General features: G+C 40.8%; 1 protein-coding gene across 4 annotated transcripts in view; it reads right to left on the minus strand.

The window, feature by feature from the left end:
* The window catches only part of JARID2 (jumonji and AT-rich interaction domain containing 2), a 212,232-nt gene that overhangs the window by 33,575 nt on the left and 152,321 nt on the right, over nucleotides 1-26,336 (minus strand). For all 4 annotated transcript variants that reach the window (XM_080581035.1, XM_080581036.1, XM_080581034.1 and 1 more), the window contains exons 5-6: nucleotides 13,620-13,796; nucleotides 2,747-2,976 (exon numbers count right to left, since the gene is read on the minus strand). In XM_080581035.1, coding sequence (XP_080437161.1) covers nucleotides 2,747-2,976; nucleotides 13,620-13,773 — 384 coding nt within the window. In that variant the 5' untranslated portion in view covers nucleotides 13,774-13,796. The remainder of the gene's footprint in view (nucleotides 1-2,746; nucleotides 2,977-13,619; nucleotides 13,797-26,336) is intronic.

The raw sequence follows: 26,336 nt of genomic DNA on the forward strand, positions 1-26,336 counted from the left end.
ACTCTTTTGACCATTCTCTTCTCCACTTTACTGAACACTTGCCTTGCAAGATGGTATGATAAATTTTAAATTTTGTTGGAATTTTAAAAGCAAACGGGACCAGCACATTGTCTTGCAGAAATTTGTTTGTTGGATTTGAACTGGTCTACATACACATCTCTGCACAGCACCTAGGATCCATCCTCCAGACACACGCACACACACACAAACACACACACAAAGCCAACAAACATTTTGTTAGATAACAGTTAGCCACAGTAATAACAGCAATATTAGCGATACCAACAACAGGTTTGGTCCCAAAATATTTAAGTTACACAACTCATCTTGAATGCATTCATAAAAATACTTCTGTGTTGATATATGAGTTTTGCAGATCTAAATTACCATATTAGGCCAAGAGAGGGCCCCATTGAACTACATTTCCTTTGCCCACAACCCCTTTGAAGAAGAGGATTTGGGAAGATAGCAAGGGAAGAAGAAAGAGAGAGGAAACGTGACAAGTGCAAATGCACACCAGAAAAAGAAAGAAGAAAAAAGAAAATCTCATGTAATTTCTAGTGTTATGCTTTTGTTTTCTCTAAGACTGAACAATACAAAACCACACGTATAAGTAAGCCAGGTAAATGCACATGAACAAGAAGCAAAAACATACTGGAAGGAGAGGATGAACGTGCAGCTGGCACCTGGGGAAGACAACTCTCCTTTTGGAAAATACTGAAGAAGTTAACAAAGACTCCCAACAAGAACAAGAATTTTACTGATGTCTCAACTCTTACATCTAAGGTTTTGCAGAAAGCTAAGCCACCTTGTCAGGCATAATGCATAGTCCACCTTTAATTAGTTACAGCCACATTCTCATTAAAATTGGTTAGAAGGGACTTTTGTCACTGAGGGGCGCAGAAGAAAAATAATATGTTTAACCTTTCCCTTTTAAAATAAAAATCATCATCTCAACTTAGAGCCCCCTTATTTTCTGAAGCTTGAGGTGTCCATGTAGTGTTGCCACTGGTTATACTGAGTTGTGTTCGTTTTTCTCTTCATTTTTCCACAGCACACACACAAACAAACAAACAAACAAACAAAAAAACCTACTATTCTATGATACAAAACCCACTTGGACCATGGACAGAATTTTTCTACACTGTCTTTTCCCTTCTTAGAACTACCTTCACAAGTGACAGCTGTTGACTTTTACAAGAATTCTAACTATTCACACTTTGATAATACAACTTTAAAGCATTTCACACAAGTGTTCCAGTGAGTTAAAATAATTAAGTATAAATTGTATCTACTATTTGGGAAACTTGTTCAATGAGAAGAGCTCATGGCAGCGCATGTCACAGCAAGGACCACAGGATGTTGGCAGTCACAAGAAAAAGCCAAAAGAAAAGATACAAACGAAGGCAGGCATTCAGGCTCATGACTGAGTAAGCAAAAAATGCCATGGGGGGAATAAAGAATGCAAGTTTACAGAGGTACAGAGAAATATACTGTACATAACCTTCAGAATCTCAGATTTGATTTAAAAGGTAATACAAATCCAATAGAGGCATTTCAGGAGAAACTGAACACCACTAAAGCACAGGGCATGGAAGATTTCCTTGGCAAGAGCACCGCTGTTTTTCTTTTTGCTGTTTTTAATTTTCAAGCCTACGATTGAGAGGTGCCATTTAAGGCCTTGACAGCCCCTAGAAGATGGCAATTCCAGCTCCACTGAAATCCACCCTAGCCTATTTGGAAGAAAAAACCTTTAGATGCCAGCAAATAAAAAACTGTCTGTAAGTGGGCTGCTGAGAATTAACCACTGGAAAGAAAAAAAAAAAAAAAACAAAAAAACTGTAAGTGCAGCAAGCTTACTGTACTGCCCTTTTCCAGTGCAGGTACTCTGCTAACCCATCTCCAGGCTGAATTAGCTCATGTAAGGTCACAGCTCAGAGAATTTGAAAGGATATTGACTGAGGGTTTTGAAACTCTTTTATAAAAAAACTAATTTGCCAGTTTCTATTTTAGAAGCTCTTTGATCCAACCATCAAAAATAGATGGAGACACATCCTGCCCAAATGCAAGTCATAAATGCTGAAAGATCATTCTACTAAACTTATACCCCCAGATCAAAGTCAGGCTGACACAAACTTCTTGCTGGATTTTTTGCTAGTATTCAACTAGGTAACATGAAAACCTTGCATTTCTCCCTTCCTGGTATGTCCACTGTGAAGGAGACAATATCCAGGAATACTTTCTTTATGCAATTGGCAAGACAAATTTGTCCCAGACTCTGAGGTTTGAATTGCTCACATGCAATACAAGACACCTGAGCATAACATCAGCTTCTCTACAAGGCCAGCCTCTAAGATAACCAAGCGGACCAGCTGTACACAGAAGGAATTCATTTTTGCCATGTGATGCCAGCCTTGGTGCTATCAGCAGAGGCCAACAAGGGTGCCACTCAGAAAGGTTTAATAAATAACGATGTGAACTTTACCCTTTCATAGCTACACACTGGGTAATATAAGGAGTGGATTGTAAAGAGTGCTTTATTGTAATGACCTACTATGCATGTAACACTTTTCTTTTTTCCTTTCTCTCTTTCTCTCTCTCTTTCACTGAAAATTAACTCCCTGCTGTCTCCCGAGCACACTTTTAAGGGTTGCCATGTTCCCTCTGTGCCATGCAGTGGAAAATGGAGCTAGCACCTTAAAAGTCTGCGTTTCCCCTGTGTCCACAGTAGAGCATAATTCATTACCTGTTTCCTTAAGTCCTGAGCCGATCTATGAAGAGTGTGGTGGTTGTTAGCGGTGAGCCCTTTCGTAGAGGAGCCAGTGTTTGTAGTAGGATGGTGATTAGCAGCAGCCTGGTCTTTTCGGCTCTCAGCCTTATGTTCACTGTTCTTCTCCTTCCCTGGTGTGGCCTCTTTGCTTTTGTGTTTCTGAGCAGGTTCTTTCTCCTTCGATGATTTGCTGGACCCATTGAAAACTGAGAAGAGGGAAAACCAGACAGAGTATTAAAGAAAGAAAAAAAAGTACACACGAGCCTACATTCTTCATTCAAAACAACCCAACTTTCTTTGCTGTCAGTGTTCAATATTTAGTGAGCATCTTATTATAGCTAAAGTAAAATCAATACAGAAATAGAAACGCTATTTTGCATATTTATCTAAATTAACAGATTTACTAAAGTGAGCTATTTCCTTTGATTATTAGAACATTATCTTCAATACCCAAATTAAAACATACAAGGTATATTACTATTTAGATTGACCTAAATATAGACTTTTCCATTTGATTTTTATTTATGACAGTTTTAATTAACTTTTTGCTGCGGCAGTGAGGAAGTGCTGAACATAACATAAACAGAAAAAGGATTTATTTTTACTTTAACATAAAGAAAGGAAATGTTCCATGAAAAAGCATGTTTTGTTTTCATCAATATCCAAACTGCTGAACCAAACTGACAGCAGCTTGCTTATAGCAGACAAGCTGCAAATAGAAGAAGGTACTTCTGCAAATGAAGGAAAATAATAAAAACTGTTTGGAACATGTCAGATAAAGTAATGTGGGGGGCCCAAGCTGAGCATCCTAGCCTTCTGCTGAAGTTAAGGGATAAGAAAGCACAGAATAGAAACCACATTTTTTGTGCAATAAATATTATGTAAAAATGCATACAAGTCTATCTCAATAAGGTTCATTCCTTTCCCTCTGCTGAATTTAAGAATATACATTGCTTTTTATTGTCAGGGAACACAAAAAGTTGAGATTTTTATCTGTATTTTTTTCAAAAAGTCAATTTTGTCCTTCTGTCTGTTTGTTAATCAAAATATGTTGTAAATATATGTAAGTGCTTCCTGCTCATCAGTGAGGCACATGACAGAGGTCTGTGAGGTTTGTGATCTGACGTCCACAATGGATGAATGCTCTCCTGCCTTCTCTACTCATCTACTCTTGTTCTTCAGCCCTCTCTTTTGACCTGGCTTAGGGAAGGATGTAAGTAAGAAAATTCCTAAATACTCAACGGCACAAAGATCTAAGAATTGTATGTATTACACATGACACACACTATCTGTTTGGGAATATTAACTGAATGAATTAAGTCATTGTTTCCTTGGGAAATGAAAGCCTTATTCAATCAATAAACATGATATGCCTATGATACATTCCTTTTTATCTAAATTGCAAAGCTTAGCTGTCTCTACAGATGCCCTGTAGTAGTAGAGGAGTAGTAGCAGTAATAGTAGTAATGATAAGCAACCAACAATCCTGCTGGCCCGAGGAGGTGCATCTAAGCCGCTTCTGAGCTGCTAAGGTACGTCAAAGCTGCTTCACCTACCTCCCAACCTTCCCACCGTGCCTCCAAAAATGGAAATTCCAGCAAGCTATCAAAAAAATTGTTATTCAGGTCACTTATCACGTTGGGTTGGTAGTAAGCATTAAAGCAGATGATGTAAAAGAAAATTTGAAATTGTACATTATTCCACCTCCTCCTCTTTCCCTCTCTTCCTGTTGCATAAATTGAGTAGGAAGGAGAGAAATCCCGTCTGCAGCGAAGTCACCGCAAATTCCCCTGTGGCTTTGGCTTTGCCGAGCTCGGGAGCAACTGGCGCTGCCCCAGACAGCCAAGGATTTCTCTGTGATTTCAGTGGAAGTCTCATAACCTCCGTGTCTCATTTCCAGTGATGGAACTGATAATAATTGCCAACCCCTCTCGGGGAGTTCACGACAATACATTTATCCTCCTTTGTAAGGAGTTCTCACATCAGATGGAAGGCAGTACAAATGCACAAAGTGCGACTATTTATTTTTAATAAGATGTAGCACAAACAAATGATGGCAGCTTTGTTAATACGTATTTCATCACTGCAAGCGATATTTTTCTTCAGAGGGAACAAATTGTATATACTGATCTGTTCCTCATACGGAAACGCTAAGTCAGAGAGATTAGTTTTTTGTATTCAGTTGCCACTTTATAACTGAAAATTACTAAAACAGAAAACACAGCCAAAAAGCCAAACTGTGCACTTTTATGGTTCACCAAAAAAAAAAAAAAAAAAAACCAAAAAAAAAAAAACAGCGAACATGAGACAAGGTATATTTTATATGCAACAGCTCATTAATTTTAAGTGTCGTGGGAACCCTGCCAGTTTTACCCTCTGAGTAATTATCCTTTGTCTTAATTTGTAAGATTCTTGAAAGGGGGAAGAGAGAAATGAGAGAAAAAAAAAGTTCGCTCTCACAGGAAAAGCTTAAAAAGCTTAAACCCTGAGAACACAACAAAAAGGGTGAGACATCGATGCAAAACGGTCCTGGCCATGCTGTCTCTAGTTATAGATGGTATCGGTTTCTAAAAAAAAAAAAAAATCAGTATTTCTTGCTTCAAACACTTATAATGTTACTATATCCAGACAGGTGTAAAAACCTTTCTATAATGAGGTTTGCCAAATTCGCAACCATATTATATGAACAAGTATGTAAGTGTTCACCCAATTAATTACAAGACATTATCACAAGCCAAATATTTAAGGAAAAAAAAAATCCCATAGACCATGATTTTGCTCCCATCTGAATAAAAATGTGGAATTAAGTTATTTAAACTTACAGAGTATAATACAGGATCGTACTTTGGCTAAATAGCTAGCAAGACAGTTCAGTGAAAAGATGAAATTACTAGGGAAGGAAGACCAAACCCCCCCCCCCCCCCCCGAAATAAAATTGTTGAAAAGTAACTGATAATATGAAAGAAAAATCCACTTCTCAAAGGAAAACAAACAAACAACCACCACAACAATCATGCATGAAATATCACCGAGACCAAATCTTGTTTAACTATAAAATGATTACTAATTCTTTTGTGTCTTCTTATGCAGCAAATTGCATTTCCCCTCATGTCTGTCAGCCCTTCAGTATTTCTGAGGCATTTAGGAAAGCAGAAAAGGTGTACCTTATACTTTACTAAGCTCAGATATAAACATGCTACAGCTACAATCTCCCGTCCTAGAGATAACTCTGACATGCACAACATCCAGTTACATTTTTTCCTTGTGAAAGAGTAGTCAATAAAGGTTTCATCCTTGAAACAATGATTTCATTAAAAAATAAAAAATACGAGAAAGGGGGAGAAAAATAAAAAAAACACACAAGCCACGGAACTCATACTGTTCAAGGAGAAATCTTTTAAAGTCTTGAATTACGATTATTTTACACTACCTTAACCAGTTCTGTACTTCCAGAACAGCTTTTACTTAAAGGCAAGAGCACTACAAATAAATGATTAAAAGTATAAGCAAATTATTATTGTTCAGAAACTTCAAATAGAAAAGTGGATATCTTCTTATCCGTATCTATCTGAATGCTCATTCTGAAATGCTGCTTCCTCCAAAGCAATTATTATTATTAGGCTGAAACAATAAGAGTCCCATAGTGAAATATTTGTGGGTCTTTTGGTTAGCAGTGATGATCAAACACAAAGCAATTGAACCACTACATTCAAAACTTGCAAGCACTGAGGTTTTTTAAACCACTGATATAATTTATGGCAGCAGAGCAAAACCTTATGGCAAGCATCATCCCCCACGGACACAGCGCAGCTCCCTTTGCAGAAGGGGACCTGGACCCTGGGCACCAATATTCACACAGGATCCCATCCAGGGATTTGGGGGTATCTCATTTCAAACCATGATAAAGAATCCCTACACAAACCAATGCAAACTGTGCAAATCGTGCCTGTAACTACGTACAGCTATAATAATGACTAAGAAAAGTTTGATCGAATAAAGTCATAGATGTGCTTGATTACTACAGATTAACCTAGCATTTACTAAGGGAATTGACACTTCACTAAGCCATAAACATTTATTAAGTTTTCAGCAATTTTCTGAAGTATTTCTGGAAATATATATGCACGCCATTATTTTATAGGGTATATCCAGTCATCCATTCAGAAGCCAATTTATATTTTTGTACAATAATCAGGTTTTCACTATTTAAACAGGAGAATTACAGGACTGTGTTCAGTCAACAGCTGACACTATGTGCAAAGCCTTCTCTCACAAGCCCTCCTCCAGTTTATTCCTGTACCAGAAATGCTCTCTGTAGACTCCCCCGTTATCTCAAGCATAAGGAACAGCAGAGTGTTCATGTATGAACATTAATCTGCTGTATGTTCTGGAAGATAAAGGCATGGACCATACATGTACACACATGCTACATGTAGCAGAGCTCGTGCTGCATAAAGCAAGTGATTGCACATTCATAGAACTATTCAAAACAAAGAGGGAAGATAAGAGTGAAAGGGAAAAGTTTTGTTTTCAGAAGGAGAAGAGGGAGCCTTGCCAACTTTGTGAACCCGAGCCAGCTATTCCAATGCAAACCTCATGTTGTTACATAGATCATGTTTGGGAAGAGATGTAATATTAATCAACTTTCTGGCATTAAGTATCCGTTACTGTACAAAAACATTCTTGCTCTGGCTTTAATTCAGTTTTAAGTCACTGTGAAAACATTTATGTGGCTCTCAAACTGCCTTAAAGGACCCAGGCAATAATTCTTTTCTCCTCCCGCAGGAACTAAAACAATGTTCTACTTCCATAAAACAGAATATTTTAATGCTGCCAATTGTTTTCCTTAAGTGTTAGGTATGCTCAGACTTCTATAAACCGTTCCAGAGATAGGAGCTCTCTTCCTGAGCCCCAAACACTACCTACATACTTGAGAGGTCAGTGGCAAAGGTGTATTTCAGGAGAAGAAAAGGACACCACAACACTGCTGGTGTTATGCGGTACGAAAACACTCAGCATGGCTGTTTCTGCACTTCTCAAGCCCTAACCCAGCTCTACACAATTTGGACGTGGACAATTTCAAAACAAAGTTTCCCCAGCTGTATGCGAACAGGAGACAAACAGGAGAACTGGCTGATAACACGGCATTTCTTTTTGCCACTATCAATAACGCAACGCAAAACCCTTCACACGCAGGAACACATTGGGCCATCACAAGGAGCGTTATTGGTATGAGGCACCACACCATTTGCAAAAATCCAATATCGAGTGTCTCATCTTAACACAAATTCATTACTCTCACCTAACCATTATGACAAAAACAACGTCAAAAGGGTCACTCGCTAAGCAGCAAGTCCATACAAGAAGTGTCTATCTGTTACCACCAGTCTCTCACCAGGATAACAATTCAATTTTTTTGAGCAACTTCCAGCTCCCCTATTCTTCTCCACAGGTCATACATCTAGCTACTGAAAAGCCACAAATCCCCAAATGTGTTGTGTCTGATTTGCATATTTAAATATGTAAATTACTGCAAAACGGGTAATTTTCATGTTACATATTTTTGCAGAAAAATTAAATGTGCAAAATGTTTATTGCAACAATTACTGGTTCCATGGTATTTCAACAAAAGGCTGAAAATCATCAAAATAATTGCCTATCCATTAACTATTGTAGCACTGTGCCTGAAATTTTCTCATTCTGCATTTTAGCTGGATGCAGAAAATGTATTTCTTCTGAATGTTTACCTCTTCAGGATTAATTTTACTGAAAAAGATGCACAAGCCTAAGACTCTGTCTTATGTACCAAACTACAAATATTTAATTTAGTTAAAAAAAAAAGGCAACTAAATGAGGAATTTTGAATTTTCTTACAAAACACTCAAATGGTAATGTATGTAAAAGATATACCACTTAAGCCCAAGATGTACAAACAGTGCATTGAACTACATCCTGAAATAAGAAAAAAGTATCTACGATCTTTTCCAGCACCATCTTTGTTATTACACGTGTAAGGAAATTACTCCCCTAAATTATCCATTGCAAACTGAGAACCGAAACATTCTTCAGCATTTTTGGCAAGCGAGGAAGACAGCACTAAAGCAAAGTATAGTATTTCTAGCGATGCCTGCTTACTGCACGCTACTGCCAGATCTGTTTTGAAATTTGAGCCTTAAGAAAAAGGGCATCTATACAACTTCCCCCCCACTCATTTCAGACAAAAGGCACGCAGACCAGTTTTTATCTGACCACGTTAACAAAACATAGCAGAGACCAGGACCCATTTTTGCCCCAGCCAGCTTTTACACACTGAAATCTCGTTTGCTCTGGCTAAGGAAATCACAAAGAAGTCTGTTTACAAATAATGACGGCTAACTCTGCTTTCCTGAACATACGCTAGAATTTAATTGTTTGTCTTGGGCATCTGAGGACAAATACAGCATTGCCAGGTAAGCTGGCTCAGATGCACACCTCTGAACCTCTCTGGTGGTGTCAGAAATAGCTAATCCTGCAACCACCTTACTTGAGGAAATTGGCAGACCACTACTGTAGGAACTGCCCCCCTCAGAGTTGACTACTCAGCTGTATCTGGGGACACTGCTCCTCCTTGAGGCCCTTTTCCAGTCCACAAGCCCTTAAGGCTCCTTTCTAGTGGAGCAACGCCATCCCCTTTCGCTCTTTCGATGGGACGGATAACCTAACAACTCCCTAACTGCATCTTCCAGCTCCAGCTCGCAGCCTGCCTAACAAAACACTTGGCACCTGCAAACATTTTCCTTCAGGAGCCTGTGGAGAAAACCTTCTGTTGTGCCACAGGATGAAATCAAAGTAGGATTTATTTAGTTGCGAGGAATTCAAAGAATTAGTTTTACAGAGGCCTAAAACCTACCCTCTTACCTACAAGTGGAATTTCCTCCGGGCGGCAGGGAGGTGTAAGTCAGCCGCCGTCCCTCCCCGGGGACCGAGGGCCTGCTTGCCCTGCGCGTCAGTCTGCCGTGGCTGAGGCCTGACACCCTCCTCCCTCTGCAGAAGGTCAATTTTCTAAAAGATCAATGTCTCCACATCTCCTCCTCCACGCCAGCAAGACGCCCTGTCATCCAGGCTGTGGTTGAGAAGTTTCTCCCCACGCCTGGCAGCCACACTGAAGAAAAAACGCGTTGTTTAAGCCAACGCTTCCGCCTGGCTTCTTCCATCAAATTCCTTGCATTCAAAGCCCCGTGCTAGTCTCGGATGGACTGATGGTCATTTGAGATGGGTATAAAACGCAGGCTGGGAAATAAGCGTACCCATCTGAGCAGCACACAGACATCCTGTGACTGGGCATCCTGGATCCAAATACTGGGAATGAAGGCGGTTCCTACACCCACACTCGAGGGTTGGTAACATGGCTGCAGTTACAACCCAGGCATCTGAACTTCTGCACTAGCTGAGGCAATACGCACCGCATCATCCCTACTTTGCCATATGTTAATTTTGAAATTCACCACAAACTTACTTAGAAGGTTTGAAGTTAAAAGGGAACTATGTGCTTTAAAAGGACATGCATCCTTGACTTGCTTTCCATAAGGCTATTCTAACATCACTTCAATATACTGAAACAGCGAGATGGATTACATTCTTCTGACTGAATGTTCGCGTGGTTTCTTAGCTGAGAAAATATTCTTTTGAAGTCAGTAGCTATATGGAAACGAAGTGATTCAGTTGATTAGTTTCTCGCCTTTCACTGTTTTAACCCTGCTATAAATCCTAACTCAATTAAAATAATTCTGATTAGAACCAAAATTCCACACTCCTCCTCAAGAGATAAACACAATTCCAGCCTCCTCCTCAAGAGATATACACTATTAAAGGCACAAACCTCTGCTAATTTTATTGCCAAATTTGACAGAAAAGTTATCGATGGTGTTTTGCACAGGTCAGACTAGAGCTGAACTCTGACTTGAGTTTATTTGGGACACATACTGTAATGCATAAAAGCAAGCAATAACCTCTCACACATTTTACTCTACATTACAAGAGAACACTTCTCTTGCAAACAAAAACTGAAAGTCGTTAGCCAATGTCATCTTCCCTTAGTGAGAAATGCTCATTGTAAATTTAAGCATTCTGAAAAAGACAGTTATGGGAAGAGCAAGCCAAGAGTTAGGTGCAGAACAACCCACACAGCATGAGGGAGATCTCTCCAGAACTAATATCAGTTTCTAACCAAGCCAAAAAACACCACCAATGACACCCAAGCCTTTATCTGCTGCTAACTAATCTTAACATATGTCAGACCTGGCCTGATCAGCTGAAGTCTGGCAATGACGTGAAACCACTTTTTGAGAGCACAGCTCCAACATTTTCCCTTGTGGCAACTGCAGCAATTATTTTAGAAAACAGTTTAACTGCAACGCTGTCACTGCGTGCACTCAGACATTGCATGAAGGAAAGCCTTGCACATTGCTACATATCCCTTTTGCACATGCCCATGGACATAGGGGATAAACACTTCTCTTGCTAAGCATTTCACTTTGCTCTTTAACAGTTAGGTATGTGTGCAGCACATCAGAAGTACTAAGAAAGGAGGAAGAAAGGGCACAGGTAACAATCTGATTCTTGAAATAAGCTTATTGCAAGCACAAAGCTTGGAAGGTGACAAGTCAGTTGAACTAATACTCCAATTCATTCAGCAGGCTATGCCACATGCTATATCAGCTTCTCATTCACACTTAGGCATTTTCGATCTAGTTATCTGTCCAAAAGTTGGCTCAACAGGCTAGGTTATAACACAATTTGGTGTACAACCCTAATAACATCCCCCACTGGTGTCAGAAGAGGATATTGACAAATGACTTCAACAGGAAAGTTGTTCTGGTCCCCATTTAGTAGAAAGCAATCATTTGACACTGTCTAATGACATTAATCAAGCTCTGAACCTTTGTTGTTGTATGTCATAGCAAATGCTTAGCATTTTCAGGTCCAAAGTACTTGACTACACATTGTACATTAAAAACAAAAGACTTTAATTCATTAAAAATAGACTCTCACGCTAGATTAAGTTCATTTGGTGCACCCGTCCCTGGTCTGCCTTTGTGTGTGGTCTCATTTAAAAGAGACACACATGAACCAGAACCTACTTTATTCAGAGGAAACAAAAATACTATTGGCTGTCAACCAAAATAACAGACACTGAAAAATGGGAATACTCCTGGGTAAGGAGATTTTAATTAAAAAATAAAAAGAAGAAGAAGAAGGAGACAAAAAAGGAAATGACAATGACGATGAAGAAGAAGAAGCTGCCTTCTCTGGGAATTCCTATTCCATCACCTTTGTCAAAACATCTCACATTGTCTCCTATGTATTTTATAAAGGTCTTTTGCACGTCTATTAAAACAGCAGCTTCACTTATGCTCAGTCTGATCTATATTGATAAAGATTACGAAGCCATTAATGGCTCATTAAGTTTGGCTTTACTTACCCCCAATTAAGATTTCAGGTGTCTCTGGTTTTGAGCTAATTTCAAAGTGGCTGCCATCTGGGACCTTCTCAAGCGACATGATCAGCTCCTTTTGTAATGATATATCACATCTAAAACTCTAAGGCAGCACTTCTGTTACGTGCAGTCTCATTTTCCATATACAGAGCTTTGTGCCTGTTACTTTGTTTGGTTTACTTAGAAATCAATCCAAAGTGCTAAGTTTTGATCCATGGCTTTTACAGCATTAAAGTGCCTGCTTACAGCTGACGGTTGAAATATTATTAGGTATGACAGCCCTTTCCACTTCTCCACAAATTGTTCACAAAAAAGGGGAGTTTTTGAGCTGGGGTGTGCAATAAAAAACAGATCCAGCCACCATCATGAAAAATAATTCTGGTATATATAACAAGGGATTTCTTTACAGAAAATTTCATTTTGAAAAGCAGAGATGAGGACCAGCACAGTGATGTAATTGGAATCTATTCATCTCTTCTTCAGAGCTGAGAGTAGCATGAAAGAAGGAAAAAAAAAAAAAGCAGGCACAGGTCACAACCACCTCTGAAAAAGTGCTCTGTAGAAACACCTTCCTCTCCGTCCTGTTGCTAAGAGGGAAGCTGAACAAGCAGTCACCAGAAGGAAAGATTTTCATGGTAAACTAATACTGGGGAAGGGAATGGGGAGCACAGAATCCATTTTGAAATGATTAAAGACAGAGAGGGCACAGACTTGTCATGATACAATAGCTTTGCTGGAGACTGAAAGTAAGTCTTACAGGACTTTGGCAGTGGAACATCATGGCATGCTCAGAAAGTTTTCAGCATGGTTTTTAGTTCTTCCATTTTACACTAGCTGACGTTGCAACGTAACACTGATAAACTTATCAAGATTTGACGTTAGGACATTGTGACAGAAAGATTTTGTAATGAATGCAGTTTTTGTTGATTTGCAAAGAAATAACTAACTTCATAAAACTCCTGTAAAACCCTTCTAAGTTACCAAGAGCATAAATGCAGTATCTTTACCTACTGCAACTGTGGTATCAATATTGCATGTGAGAAACTAAGTGTTGCCCTTTTCACATGTTTTGATAACACTTAAGAAGTACTTAGATGCTTATATTTAACTTTGATAAAACAAATTCATTCTAGATAAAGCATCAGTCTCAAAAGAGCTAGTGAGTGTCTCCAGCCCTGCAGTTACAGCTCCAGCACAGAGAGAGTTCAGACTGTCAGGGGAAACAGGTTAAAAAAGAAGATGCTAACACATCTCACTCCATTTTCCCATTATGTCCTATATCCTTTTTCACTCAGGTCCACAAGGATGTACAAGGATTCTGTTCTTAAGTTTGTCTACTAGGCAGTGTAAGAGAACAGCAGTATTTAGACCTACCTTGCCCATTTGGAACTTGTTTATGCGTTTTTCCTTTCCTGGGGGTTGACTGGCATGATGATGAAGCATTATTTGTAGCTGTTTTTGTGTCTTCTGTCTCCTCCTCTTCTTCTTCTTCATCCTCGTCATCCTGAGAACTTCCAAAGTATACCATGTTGCTGGGCAGGGCTGGGGAACCTGATCATTAGAAAGAAATGGCTCATTAACAACATTACATTCACTTACTGCACTAACCATATTGATCACAATCTACTTGAGTGTTATGCATAGCAAGGGAAGAGACACCCAGAGATGGAAGGTCACAGTACTGCATGACTAACTGGAGCCTTCTTTATTTGTTTCTACCAAAAGAATACCTATGTGCTTGAAAAGGAGGGTTCCCCCTCTCCAAAAATAAAAATAAAAAAGCACATTGTATTCATACTTTAGACAAGCAAACAGTCTTGCTACAAGTCCTAATTAATAGTGTTGTTTGTTCAGAAAAGGACTAATGCACATGCTTAATTTCAAATGCATGCTTTACTGCCTTGCTCAAGTCTTAATGCATGAACTAGAAGCGTACAGCCTTTCCAAACAGAAGAAAAAGGAGTATTTACAAACCAATCTGCACCCCAGTAATATTTTTAGGTTATTATTACAATAAAATATTAGTGTTTAAACTTCACAGTGCTTTGCAGACCTCTATGGCATTGTACACAATGCTTTGCAGTGTTCTGGTTCTGTTTCACACAAAGAGAAAAACCGAAACATGAGATGCTTGAATTTGCCTAGTAGGTCCCTGGCAAAGGACAGAAAAGAGCAAAGGTCTCCTGACTTCCAGTGTGCTCCTCTTGAGGATGTTGCTTCTCCTTTACTTCCCATAATGTTCCCCCAACCTGCCTCATCTGTGCAAGGGTAAGACACAACATACAATTCAGTAAGAGGTAAGTGAGGATCCACAAGTCTAACAATGATATAGGACTCTAATTTACATGTACCTCTTACACAAAATTTCTTTTAGGCATGTCATGCAACAGTATGGGCTTCTTTCCACTGTACCAGGACACATGACTGTAGTACTCTATTTTAAAATACATAAATAGTATGACAACTAGTGGACACTTTCCCTTATCCCAGATGTTAGTTTGCACTCTTTTCCCAGGAGGGACAGGTGTCCTAGGAGGCTCCTACTTATTCACAAAAAGATTATTTTTTTAATGTAGAATGGGAAGAAATAGAAAATCTATAGAAAGTGTAGAATGGGGACTTATCACTTCAGTATTCCTCTGTAGCTAAATTAGACTAAGAACAAGGAGAGCTGGGTTACAGACTAACACAAGATAGTGACTATTTGGCTGCTGCTTCCTTAGCTAACACTTTTGGCTTTAAGCTATTTTGGAACACCAATTCTGTGTTTTGTTTGGTGCCTTAATACAGCACAAAAACCAGGATAGGCCATTTCTGCGATGAACCATCCTTTCCAAAGGATCAGAAACCCACCACAGCATCTCCTTCAAATAAATCTACAGGAAGACTCAGGAAAGGATGGAGCAGGCAGTGCAGCAGAAGCGTACACAGCGGCTGTTTCCAGAGGGAGCAAGGGGCCATTTAAAAGGGGACACACACACCCGGCATTCACAAAAATGGGCCACTGCTATGCAGGAAGCCAAAGCTGGTAGCAGTAAAGCCACGTGGACTTTGATCACACGTGAAGACCTCTGCTTTCAGTCTCTATAGCAGACCTTGTGGGACTGCAACTGCCCTGGGGAGAAGCTCCCTGCCAGCACCCCGCGTGGTGCATCAGTGGTGGCCATGGGACAGCCCCGGGAGGCACTGCAGCAGCACCTAGGACTCTTCCCCCCTGAGATAACTTGTAAATTAACCCATCAAGCCTAGGCCTGAAGCGTTCTGTGTGAACACATACGGTTATCCTAAGGGGAGATCTGTATTAGCCTTTTGCATGCCACAGCTTTCAGATCTGTACAGACTGATGATCAAATGCAGCATGACTCCTGACCTATTTTGCAGCATGGGAGCTCTAGCAACTGACAGAAACAAAAACTTTTGTGTTTTTGGCCTAGAAAAAAAGCCCAGAACTTTTTGGCATACGCTAAGCAATCATCCAGAGAATGCAAGAGGTGCTGAGAGGCACATGAATTCTCCTACCTGGGGGCAGCTTTAGTCTCAATAGCAACTAAATAGAGAACTCCAAGGCAGTTACACTAGGGTAATGCAGCCTGAAAAGTAAATTATCTTTTTAATTCCATCTAGGTACCCAGGTCTGCATTTCAAGTCCGTATTGTGTATCAACTTCTCATCAGGATCCAAAGTCTGACACCATTAGTGCATTAATGCATCAACAAACAATGGCAGTAAAAGAAAGTCCCTGTCAGGATCCTTCAAAATTGGACTCAAACACAGACTGAAATTTATTATAATTAGAGAAATAAATACTTTCAGAAATTTTATCCTTCCAAGACGCTAAAATGGGAGACCTGATATAGAGTCTATTCTCTAAGCCTTGTCTTCCCCTGAACTTCCACATCCCTGAACTTTGGTCAGCTGCCTTCAACAGCAACTGCCAAAAAGAAATTATCATCTGTGATACAAATGTTTTTATTACAACAGCGATCTTCTTTCTTTTTGTTTTGTTTTGAAGCGCAGAATAAAATGTAGTACTACGTGATTCTGCTTAGAAAGAAAGGAAGGTCTAACCCAATTGAGAGAGCAGATACAAGCTTTACCTAACTCCTGGTATTCAGCTGTTGTAATCTCGGCACATAAATCTTCAGCCAGAATGACATTTTTTAATTCTTTCCAATCCAGAACTATGAACAACAATGGTTAAACTGCATTCCTTGGACAGCTGGGACTGTTTGGGGAGTACATTTGCAGAGAAATTAGACTAGCAATGTCCAATAACAGAGTAGAGTCCTGCTAGTCCTCACTTTACTGATCTAAGCGCTCTGCAATATGAGACCTCAGAGAAAAGCTGGTGTTCACTCCAGGTCACCTCCTCCCCCCCAGCTTTTCCTACACATTTATTAAAGTTGACTTGCAAAACAGAAAAGAATGGAAAAAACAATCAAACAAAGAAAACCACTGGACTCAGGCATTCTGGTTCTGTTTGAACATCATCATGGATGAAAGACACTGAAAGAAATCTAAAAGCTTTAAGCTTTCTTGCTTCCTTTTTACATTAGAACTATTTTTATCACATCTCATAGTAAGACTTCAGTTCTGGAACAGCCTCAAATACTGAGAATTTGTTCACACCTATGTGTTGAGCCAGTTAAAAACACTTTCACTTTAAATCTATGTACCTAAATATGTCCAGAAGGCTGGGAAAACAGCTAATTTAAAACACTGGAATAGGCTGTTCATGCCCAAGATAATGCAAATTCCATTTATGGGCAAATGAAGGAATTAAAGGAAAGACAAGCCTGCATGTACGCTGTGATTTCATTCAAGCTAAAACAATGACAATTCGTTTCATAAGTGAAGCTGCAGTGTTAAGAGTAAAAGCTAGGTGATCACTCACCTTCTTTACTACAAAAAATATTCCTGTCCTATACCTATGCTGCATCCTCTCTGAGACTGTACAGGGATGTGCACCTGATGCCATCGCCTACCTCTGCAAGGAACCCTGGTTCTTACTCAAAGCTGCCAATTTGTATAAACAACACTAAGTAGTGCTGTTGTAGACAAGAACGTCTAGGACCACTAGAGATCTGGAAAAGAGTGCACTCAAAAGTTGGTTTGTTTGTGTTGTTTTTTTTTGTATCAGGATGTCTAATAAAATATATTACCCCTCCTCATAAAGCTTGCCTGTTTTCACCTGTAGTTAGGAACACAGTGTTTGTCTTTACTCACAGAGACTTTGTTGAGAGTTGTTGCTCTCAAGTTTCTCCGTGTATAACAGGTATTTATCATGACAATGACATATGGCACCAAGATGATAAAAATCCTTCAAAATGGCATGAGAATAAGGAACACTGCAGTTTCACCAGATTCATACATACACAAACATTCATAGAACACACAGCTGTAGGCAATTCCTTGATTATTATTTTTTTTAATTTATTACACACTACTCTGCACGTTAATATCCAAAGTAAATCTTTCTGTCTTTGCCTGGACACACACTGCAACACAAACAGACGAGGCAGCTCTGCTCCATCATTTCTACACGCACGCTACCAGCCAGGCAGCATGAGCAAAGATGAACAACCATCCCTCCTCATCCTCTTCCCCTCCCCACCATTTTGTTATTCTCAAAGCCTACCCAGGGCAATCTAAAGAGCGACATTAGAATTTAATTAGTATCAAAAAGCAGAAGTGAAGAACTCCCGTGCTGCAGATAGAGGGCAACATCTGTGCCCAGGAGGTGGTGCAGGTCAGGTCTCAGCACTCTAGGTATGTAATTCCCCCCCTTCCTCGCTTTCTATCCCCAAGAAAACAGCAGAAAACCTGCAACGGAGTTATGAGAGCCTGTGGCTGTATTGAATTTTACAAGTCTCCTCCTGTGTCGGGAGCCCCCGAGTTGTGCAGGCAGCTGCTACCATGGGAATTGCAGCGGATGAAAGCGGAGAGGCAGGGAGCTGCACTTCAGTGCCTGGGGAAAGTGGGCGAGCAGCCCTCGACACTGAGAAACCCATCGTGCCTCGCTCCGGATCAACAGGTGCCTGGAAAACCGCTCGCTCAGCAGCAGGGCATGGGACAAACCTGATGGTAATCTAGAAAATAAAAATCTAGAAGAGAAATTTAAAAGAAATTTCCTCCAAGGAACCATCGAGGCTGTCTGTGGCTGTGTGTGCATTTTTCTTGGCATCAAAACTGGTCTACAGATCATCTATCCACCTGGCCTCTGGTTCTTACTCCTGTGCCACCACCTTGGCTGTGGCAGTGTAATTTTTTTTTTTTTTTTTGTGAGGGGCCATGTGGTGAATCAGATCAGGGAACCGATTCAGATTAAAATCCCAGACTAAGGAAATTAAAGTCCATTAATAAATGCTGTAACGACAATTTAAAGTTACAAGCTCTCAGGTTAAGATTTGGAAAATTTCTATGCGCACTTTTTCTTATTGAACGTGCAGCTTAATATATCACTATATTATTAAACAAAACACGAAATGCAGTATGTTTCCAGTCTCCTGGAGTAGCCATACGTTTTACATTCTGTCTTGATGATGTCTAGGCACTCCCTAACCGCACTTCTTTCAAGAAGGCTGATTTGTTTTGCATCAATATTTGCATAAATCGCGTGCCATCACCAAAGAGCTGGATGCGGCTGTTGCAATACGATGGGTGGGGAGAAGAACGCACGGCAGAGAAATTAAGCTGAAAGAAAAGGCGTGTAGCAGCAGGGCAGAAGAGAGGAGCACAGATGTGCTGGGCTGGGAGAGAGGTGAGCAGGGAGAGGTAAGCTAGCAGGTGCACAGAGGCTGCAGGACAAATGGGAACAGGCAAATGCTGGAAGAGTTACCGACATTAAGTAGTAAAGAGGGAAGGGCACCGTTTATTTAAGAGCAGTATCTCTGACATAGTGCTGTCCACCTGCTGCCCCGTTCTGGACGTGTGATGCCCACCTTTCTCGGTTACCAAGCTGGGGTCACCTCACAGCCAAGAGCAGAAACCCCATAGCCAAGGCCAGGCAGCATCCCAGAGGGAACTTCTACTCTGCTCCCCCGAATCCCTGCAGGAAGGCCAAATTACCAAATGCAACCCTCACGATGCAATTCTGCAAGCCTAATAAATTGCCATGGTTAACTAAGGGATTGCAAGGCAACAAAAAGCTTGGCAGCAAACAAAGTACCCACTCCTCACCAGCAACAGAGCAGGAGTTACCTCTCCTACAGTCGGGTACCACTACGCGTGAGAAATGTGGCGAAAATCACCCATGGTGATTTTTCTTTTTTAAATTCACTCATCACGGTTACAATGAGCTATGAATTATTACAAAATGGGAGGATATTCAGTTATTTAAAAAATGAGTTTTGAAGTATTGTTGGCAACTGTTTCTGCCAGTATCTGCAGTTTCATTATTGAAATTCTCTCTCGAGTATTTTTGCCTTCCCTCCTATTGTGTGAGAGCAACACAAAAGAAAACCTAACTATATAGGAAAAACAATTACCACAGCTATACACAAAATGTTGCCTAATGGATATGAAAGGATGACAAATGTATGTTATGTCCTCTGTTATAACAATTTGATGCTCGTTCAACAATAAGTACAAAGCAAACTACGTTTTTTTAAGTTGTGGCGTTGCTTTTAGCAGTCCTCTGGGAAAGATGCTACCCTTCGCACGTACAAAATTCGGGCCTGCTGCTAGCAGCAGGCACAACTGATGCTTACACAACCTGTGCGTTCAGATGCATTGAACTCAGCAGCAAGTGCCTGATTAATAGAATAAACTAACCTCTTTTTCAGCCATTTTATTTGACTAATGAGGTCATTAATTTTTTTTTTTTATTTGACAAATGTGTAATTTTCCCTCCTAAATTACTGTATGTTTTGTTTCTCATTAAATTACATTAACTTTTGTCTTGGACTAGCTAAACATACTAAAAAAACTCCGAGTTTGGATCTGAAGACTGGAATCAGAAGTATGGAAAGTGCACACGCTTTGCCAAAAGCACTATTTCATTACTCTTCAGAATTAGCTGGCAGCTTCTCTGCAATATTTACTGAAGTACAAACCAAATGTTTTCCTCTGGACAGGATTCAAACCGTGGTATGTTACAACCACAACAAAAATCATCTCAATCCAAGAGCCTTCTCTGTAGTTTGGGCTGTGGTTTCTGTAAAACTGGAGGATTCTTCTCCCTGAATTATTTATACTGACTCCCCCTCTAACTCCTCTCTTTTTTCTCCTAACAATTAAACATAACCCAGATGTGCTTTGGAAAAATCTTAAAACAATTCGAGACATCAGAATGATTTAAGCACAAGGCAGGTCAAGGCATGTGGGACTTAAGCCTGCCCCAATAAACATGGGGCATGCCAAGCTCTACAACGAGCCATGGCCAGAGGTTTGGCTTCTCCTCTGACACGCGGCCCCATTTCGGGGCTGTACGCAGGTGGAAAAACCTTGCCTCCCAAATGTTCCCGATGCACTGGCATCTCAGTGCTTAAAATTTAGGGCCTGATTCTCATTTATTATATGTCCCACTTACTACGTTTTGACAGGACAGCGTAAAGACCCTGAAGTGCGAATAAATGTAATTTATGCCCATGCTTTATGGCCACTTTACAGAGCAAGGCTAAAAGAGAATGAACTACATAAACTCTATAGTAAAGAGCAATTGTATCTCACTTATCTCACTCCACCTGCAGGAACAGTCCCAGAGGGAGCTCCCCGGTGCTTGAACAAGGGGGAGGAAAAGGCCATCTCAACCACAGAAACAAAACAGAGCTCATAAACAAACTAACATTCAAACCGTGCCTGCTCAGCTGCTGCACAAATCACAAGATGTTTAGTGCTATGGCCAACATAATGGCCAGTGTAATGACATAAAGCCCGTTTTCTTCTTCTCGGCCCATTCTAGAAAGCTGTAGAGCTAAAGCCAAAGTCAAAAGGAAATTGTTCCTTTTTTAGGGAAATAGAATAATGGGAGGGAACATGTGAATCTTCAGGGGGAAAAAAAAAAGAAAGGTTCCCTGTCCAAACTTAAGCAAATATACACCAGAGTGGCACGCTAAATAATGAATAATAATAATGAATAATGATAATAATAATAATGATAATAATAATGGTAATAATAATGGTGGTAATAATAATAATAATAATAATAATAATAATAATAATAATAATAATAATAATAATAATAATAATGTGGGGTGCCTCTCATCTACAATTCTTATCTGAAAATCTCAAAGCAATTTACCTCTGCTTACCTGGCTAGATTTGGAGGCAAAACTCAAAACCAATCCTTCCCACGTCCACTTGAGCCCCTAACTACACATCCCTGCCCATCAAGAACAAGACAAGTCTGTACATCCCAAACCACTGTGCTGACATTCCCCAAATCCTACCAGGGTATTTGTCATACCCAAGAGATCCTCGGCCCCAGCATTTGCATCAAACAAACCCTCCAGGGACCACTGGACCTCCCGTGGGTTCACAGCTTACTGAACCGTGGGCTTACGCTGCTAGGTGGGAAGGAAGGGCAGGGGTCACCTTTGTGAAAACACGTTGGTCGCCGACCTGGCCCTGAATGGTAGGCACCAAGGTTTTGAAGCGTGGCTCCTGCAATCACAGAACTCAGGTTTTGTGTCAGTAACTTATCCATAATCAACATCCAGCTCTGCCAATACCTATATACAGAGTTAAGTATTATCCTCGTTTTACAGAAGAGCTAAGCAGCTCGCCTAGGGACTCGGAGGGAGACTGTGGCAAATACAAAGACCAAACCACAAGATTAGTCTTCCATTTCAACAAGCTAATTTCATCCTGTGGCTTTGTGCAGGGGTAAATATTGGAATCATTAACATCAGAAAGGGGCCTCAACACAGGAAGAGCCGGAGAAAGCACGGATCCTGCCGCAGCACTCCCAGGCTGCAGCTTGGTAATTTCTCCCGGCAGCATGAAGCCATGCAAAGATGCACACCTCTGCTGCACACCTGGAGGGACTCCAGCATCACTCCCACCCCTGGCCACAGTGTCCCTCTGGGTACCTCAGGCTCCTGCTTTTCGTGGAGTGCCTGCAGACCCACTCCTCCCTATCTGCGCTGATGAAATTAATCTTGTGCTAAATCACTGTGGAAGCTGCTTACCAGCCCAGAGCAACATATTCCAAAGGTGGACTAAAGAGCTGCACACCGGATGCATCTCTCACCCCACACACCGAAAGGATCTTTTACACGTCACTATCACTCCTAACCTTCCAAAGAACTTGAAAATTGTGGGATTACAGTCGCCAAATGCCAACTTATTTTTATTAAATGGTTTGTGCAATGAGGACTCTACACTCCAGAGCTTATCCTAATATTTTCAATTCATCCTAAAATTTCATCTTGGGCACCACATGATTTAATAACGCAAAATCTATAAAAAGTCTTCCTCCAGTACTTTAACCCAATTATCATAAGCCTTCATGTTTTAATAGTATTTTGGAATTATAAAAACTAACCCAGACTACAAAGCATTTAAAACCTTACGTTTCTGGACAGTGACAGCATTTCATTGCATCTCTCCCAGCCCAATCGAGTTGCTGTTCCATTTCACATGCTTACTCTGATCTCCTGGGCACATCTACGTGGTGGTAATGCTCTCCCCTGGAAGGCCGAGGCCTCAAATAATGGCATTGATGCAGTCTTTGGCTCTCAAAGGCTGCAAGAGACACCAAGGCTGTATCTTGGGAACACCTTGTGGAGCTGCCCTCTTCCCACTCCCAGAGTGCACACACAGGCCTGCTGTGCTGGCACATGCCTTGCACCCACCCGTCCTCCAGCCCCATTCCTGAAGAGTACCTAAAAACACAAGCCAGAGGATGCTCAGCTCAGGCATGGCACCCTAACAAGATACGAGGGAGAAGACTGGGATCGACAGCCCCCGAGCACACCGCCCAAGCAAGGAGGTTAAGTACAAAGAGCGAACTGCAATAGGACGGCATCACTGGGATTTAAAGTTAGTGAAGGTTGGAGAAACGTGCTGTTAGGGAGGTTTTCTATTTTGGTTTTGCCCCGTTGTAATAAATCATCACGTTGCTAAATCATTGCAGTGCTCAAAGAAAAGAACAGTCACATGTTTCGCGGAACAGTTAAAACAGTCTGAAAACTCGATTTGTGAGATCTCAATTAAATTATCTTTATTTAGGAATCCCTGAAATTCTCCAGCATGTAAGTCCCAGAGGCCCGGCTTAATTAGAAAATTGATCATGGGAAAACTTTTTTAAATGTAGGCTCCTAATCATAGCCTTGCCGTTATCACCTTTTGCCAAAGATCCATTTCTCTCCGAGGGACTTGGTTCTCCATCCCCCTTTAGCTCTGCTTTACTCTAACTGCACTATTTTTAAATTGTAAATAATTATGGAGAGAAAAGGCAACTTAAATGCACTGTAATGGAAGCTATTAAGAAAAGTTTGATCAGAGGCAGAAAATACAGTAAAAGTGAATGCCATTGTGCGACGGCAGGGAGATGACATGCTCATATCTACACACGCTGCAGAAAGATACTAATTATGCCTCTGGCAAAGGGCATACAGGCTCCTTCAAAGAACCTATTTAAAGATAAGAATACTGCAGACAAACACTTCAGAGATATCTGTGCTATTCCCTTCCTTCTTGTGCTGGAAATTCTAGGTCACAATTTAAAAAAAAATAAAAAGAGGAGGACTTTAAAATAATAGGAAAGGGGGAAGAAGGGGGGACTTGCCAAATCCGGTCAGCTAGATGTATTGCTGCGTGCCCAGATATTCACCAGCTGTTACAGCTTTTGCATTCTATTCTGTTTACCTTTTAAGAAGTAATTAGTGCATTGCATTGTCAAATCAAGAGTTCAAAAAACAAGCTCTAATTAAAAATATGTTTAAAGCCCCTAGTATTCTTGCTAATGAAACCAAGCAGGTCATCTTGGTTAAATTACCTCCCTTTGAAATTACAGGATGCTAAAAAGAAATAAATAAAAATGCTGTAGATCGTTAGATTTTCTGACGCATAACAGAAGCCCAGGTAAATTGGATTCTTCTTCCTAAATATTGGACCCTGCATACAAAAGGAACCTTTTTTCCACATTGTGGCATGGCAGTTCTGTTCCCCTGCCCACAGAATTCAGTTGCTGCTGCCTACAACAAACCCCACAGAGTACTGAAGAAAGAACTTTAGTTGGGATTTTTACATTTCTCTGTTCAAAAATTTTAAAACGAAATTATAACCTGACAGGGTGCCACAAGTTTACCCTCTGCTTTTCACACTGCTGCTGGGTGGGGTGATACAAGGAGAGAAACATGGCCACAAAGCTGTTTTCCTACTGGTCCTGGAAAAGACTCCCTCGATGAAGCAAAGCTTTGACCTTGAACTTACTATGATGATCAGAGCATTTTGAAGGACTAGGAACTGAGAGACCTAACTAAAAAAAAAAAAAATACACAAACATGGGGTTTTACTGTCCAGCATCATATTACTACTACGCTTACTACAAAAAAAATTTCAAGGAGCTGAGCTTATATCCTGTCAGCATGCTTTTTATGAGTGATGTAGCACATTTCCATGTGGCTCTGTGTCTCATTTCATCATGCAAGAGCAAACTGCCAGGGCTGGAGAGAAGGCAGAACTGACCACAAGGCCCATGATGCAAGCAATTTGGATCCCTCAACACTTCCATAAATAACTGCACACAGGTTCACAACCAAAGCAATCCCCTTCCGAAAAATCAGAAGCCTTTCTGATGCAGGGTTTAAGCAAGCTGCTGTCTATTCCCTCTCTAAGCTCACCAGGTACCACTGGAAGAGCAGCACCGAAACGAGCCTGCCAGTGTCCTTAGAAGCTGCTTGTCCGACCCCCCTGGAGCTGGATGTACCAGGGGGCTGCTACATGGACACCCTGCAAGCATATTAAGAACCAGCTTCCACCTACTTTATTCCAAAGGGCACATCAAAAGGCTCCGCCACCACCTAGAGCTAAACCCCCTGGGGTACTGAACGGGCACAGCTTCAGGCAGCCGGGACCTCCTTGAAGACACAACAGTTCAGACACAGAAGCTAACACCAAACCCAACCAGCCCATTCCTGCTCCCTCCAAGCCACAGCCATTCCCCTGCTTCTCCACAGAAATGCATCCTGGTAGCACATGTCCAAGATTTCCCCCCCGCACCCTACTTTTACTGGCTCTTCTCAGGCTTTGTTCGGGGGTGATGGAGCAATAAACTTTTTGAGAGCTGAAACGGAGGGCCAACAGCTTCTGCTTTCTGGTTTTCTTCACAGCCTGTTTAACCAGACCAAGAACGTGCCATGTGTGGCACTCCTAGCGCAGATTTTCCCTCGTGGTTTTTAATACAATTGTAATTGGGATCTTGCCGTCTGAGCGCATGTGTTGTCTGAAATATATGAGTACTCCTGCATACTGAAGAAATTAGGAATGAATTGCAAGTCCTTAATTGACAGTACAAAACATCAATTATTCTACAGATGAATAACAAAGAAGAAAATTACAGGTGCAAGAGCTAAACAGCCACTGATTAAAATAAAATTAAAAAAAAAAAACCTTCTGAATGAAGCACTGGAATAGGACAAAAGAACCCGTGCTTCGTATTTGCATTGTTAAAGCAGAACGCTTAGAAACAGTAGGAAATAAAAACGGAGATAAGTCACATCCTCACTCAGGTTGCCTTTAAGTGCAAGTGCCTTCAAAGCTATAAATAACACATGCTTAGTTAGCAAGCAGTGGAAACAAGCGTGTGAATGAATGCAGCCATGTGTGCTCACCCTCTCTCTCTCACACACACACACCCATCTGAATTTTCCCACCAACAACTGTGGCAGTTGGCCCAGATCACAGCAGTGACATGCTGCCAACAGACTGATCAACCTCACAGCAGACTAAATTAGAAATACATTTCCACAGATTAAATTTCAGAGGACTGCGATGCCACTTTAAACTCCATTAGATTCCGCTCCTCGCAATCCTTTAAACAAACACAAAAGCTAGTGAACAACCCCCCTCCACCCACCCGCTTTACCAGAAGTCCCAACAGGAGGGAGACTTCAGTTTTAGACCAGAGCTGAGACAGATAAATTA

The sequence above is a fragment of the Anser brachyrhynchus genome (assembly GCF_964034855.1).
Source record: "Anser brachyrhynchus genome assembly, chromosome: 2".
NCBI lineage: Eukaryota > Metazoa > Chordata > Aves > Anseriformes > Anatidae > Anser > Anser brachyrhynchus.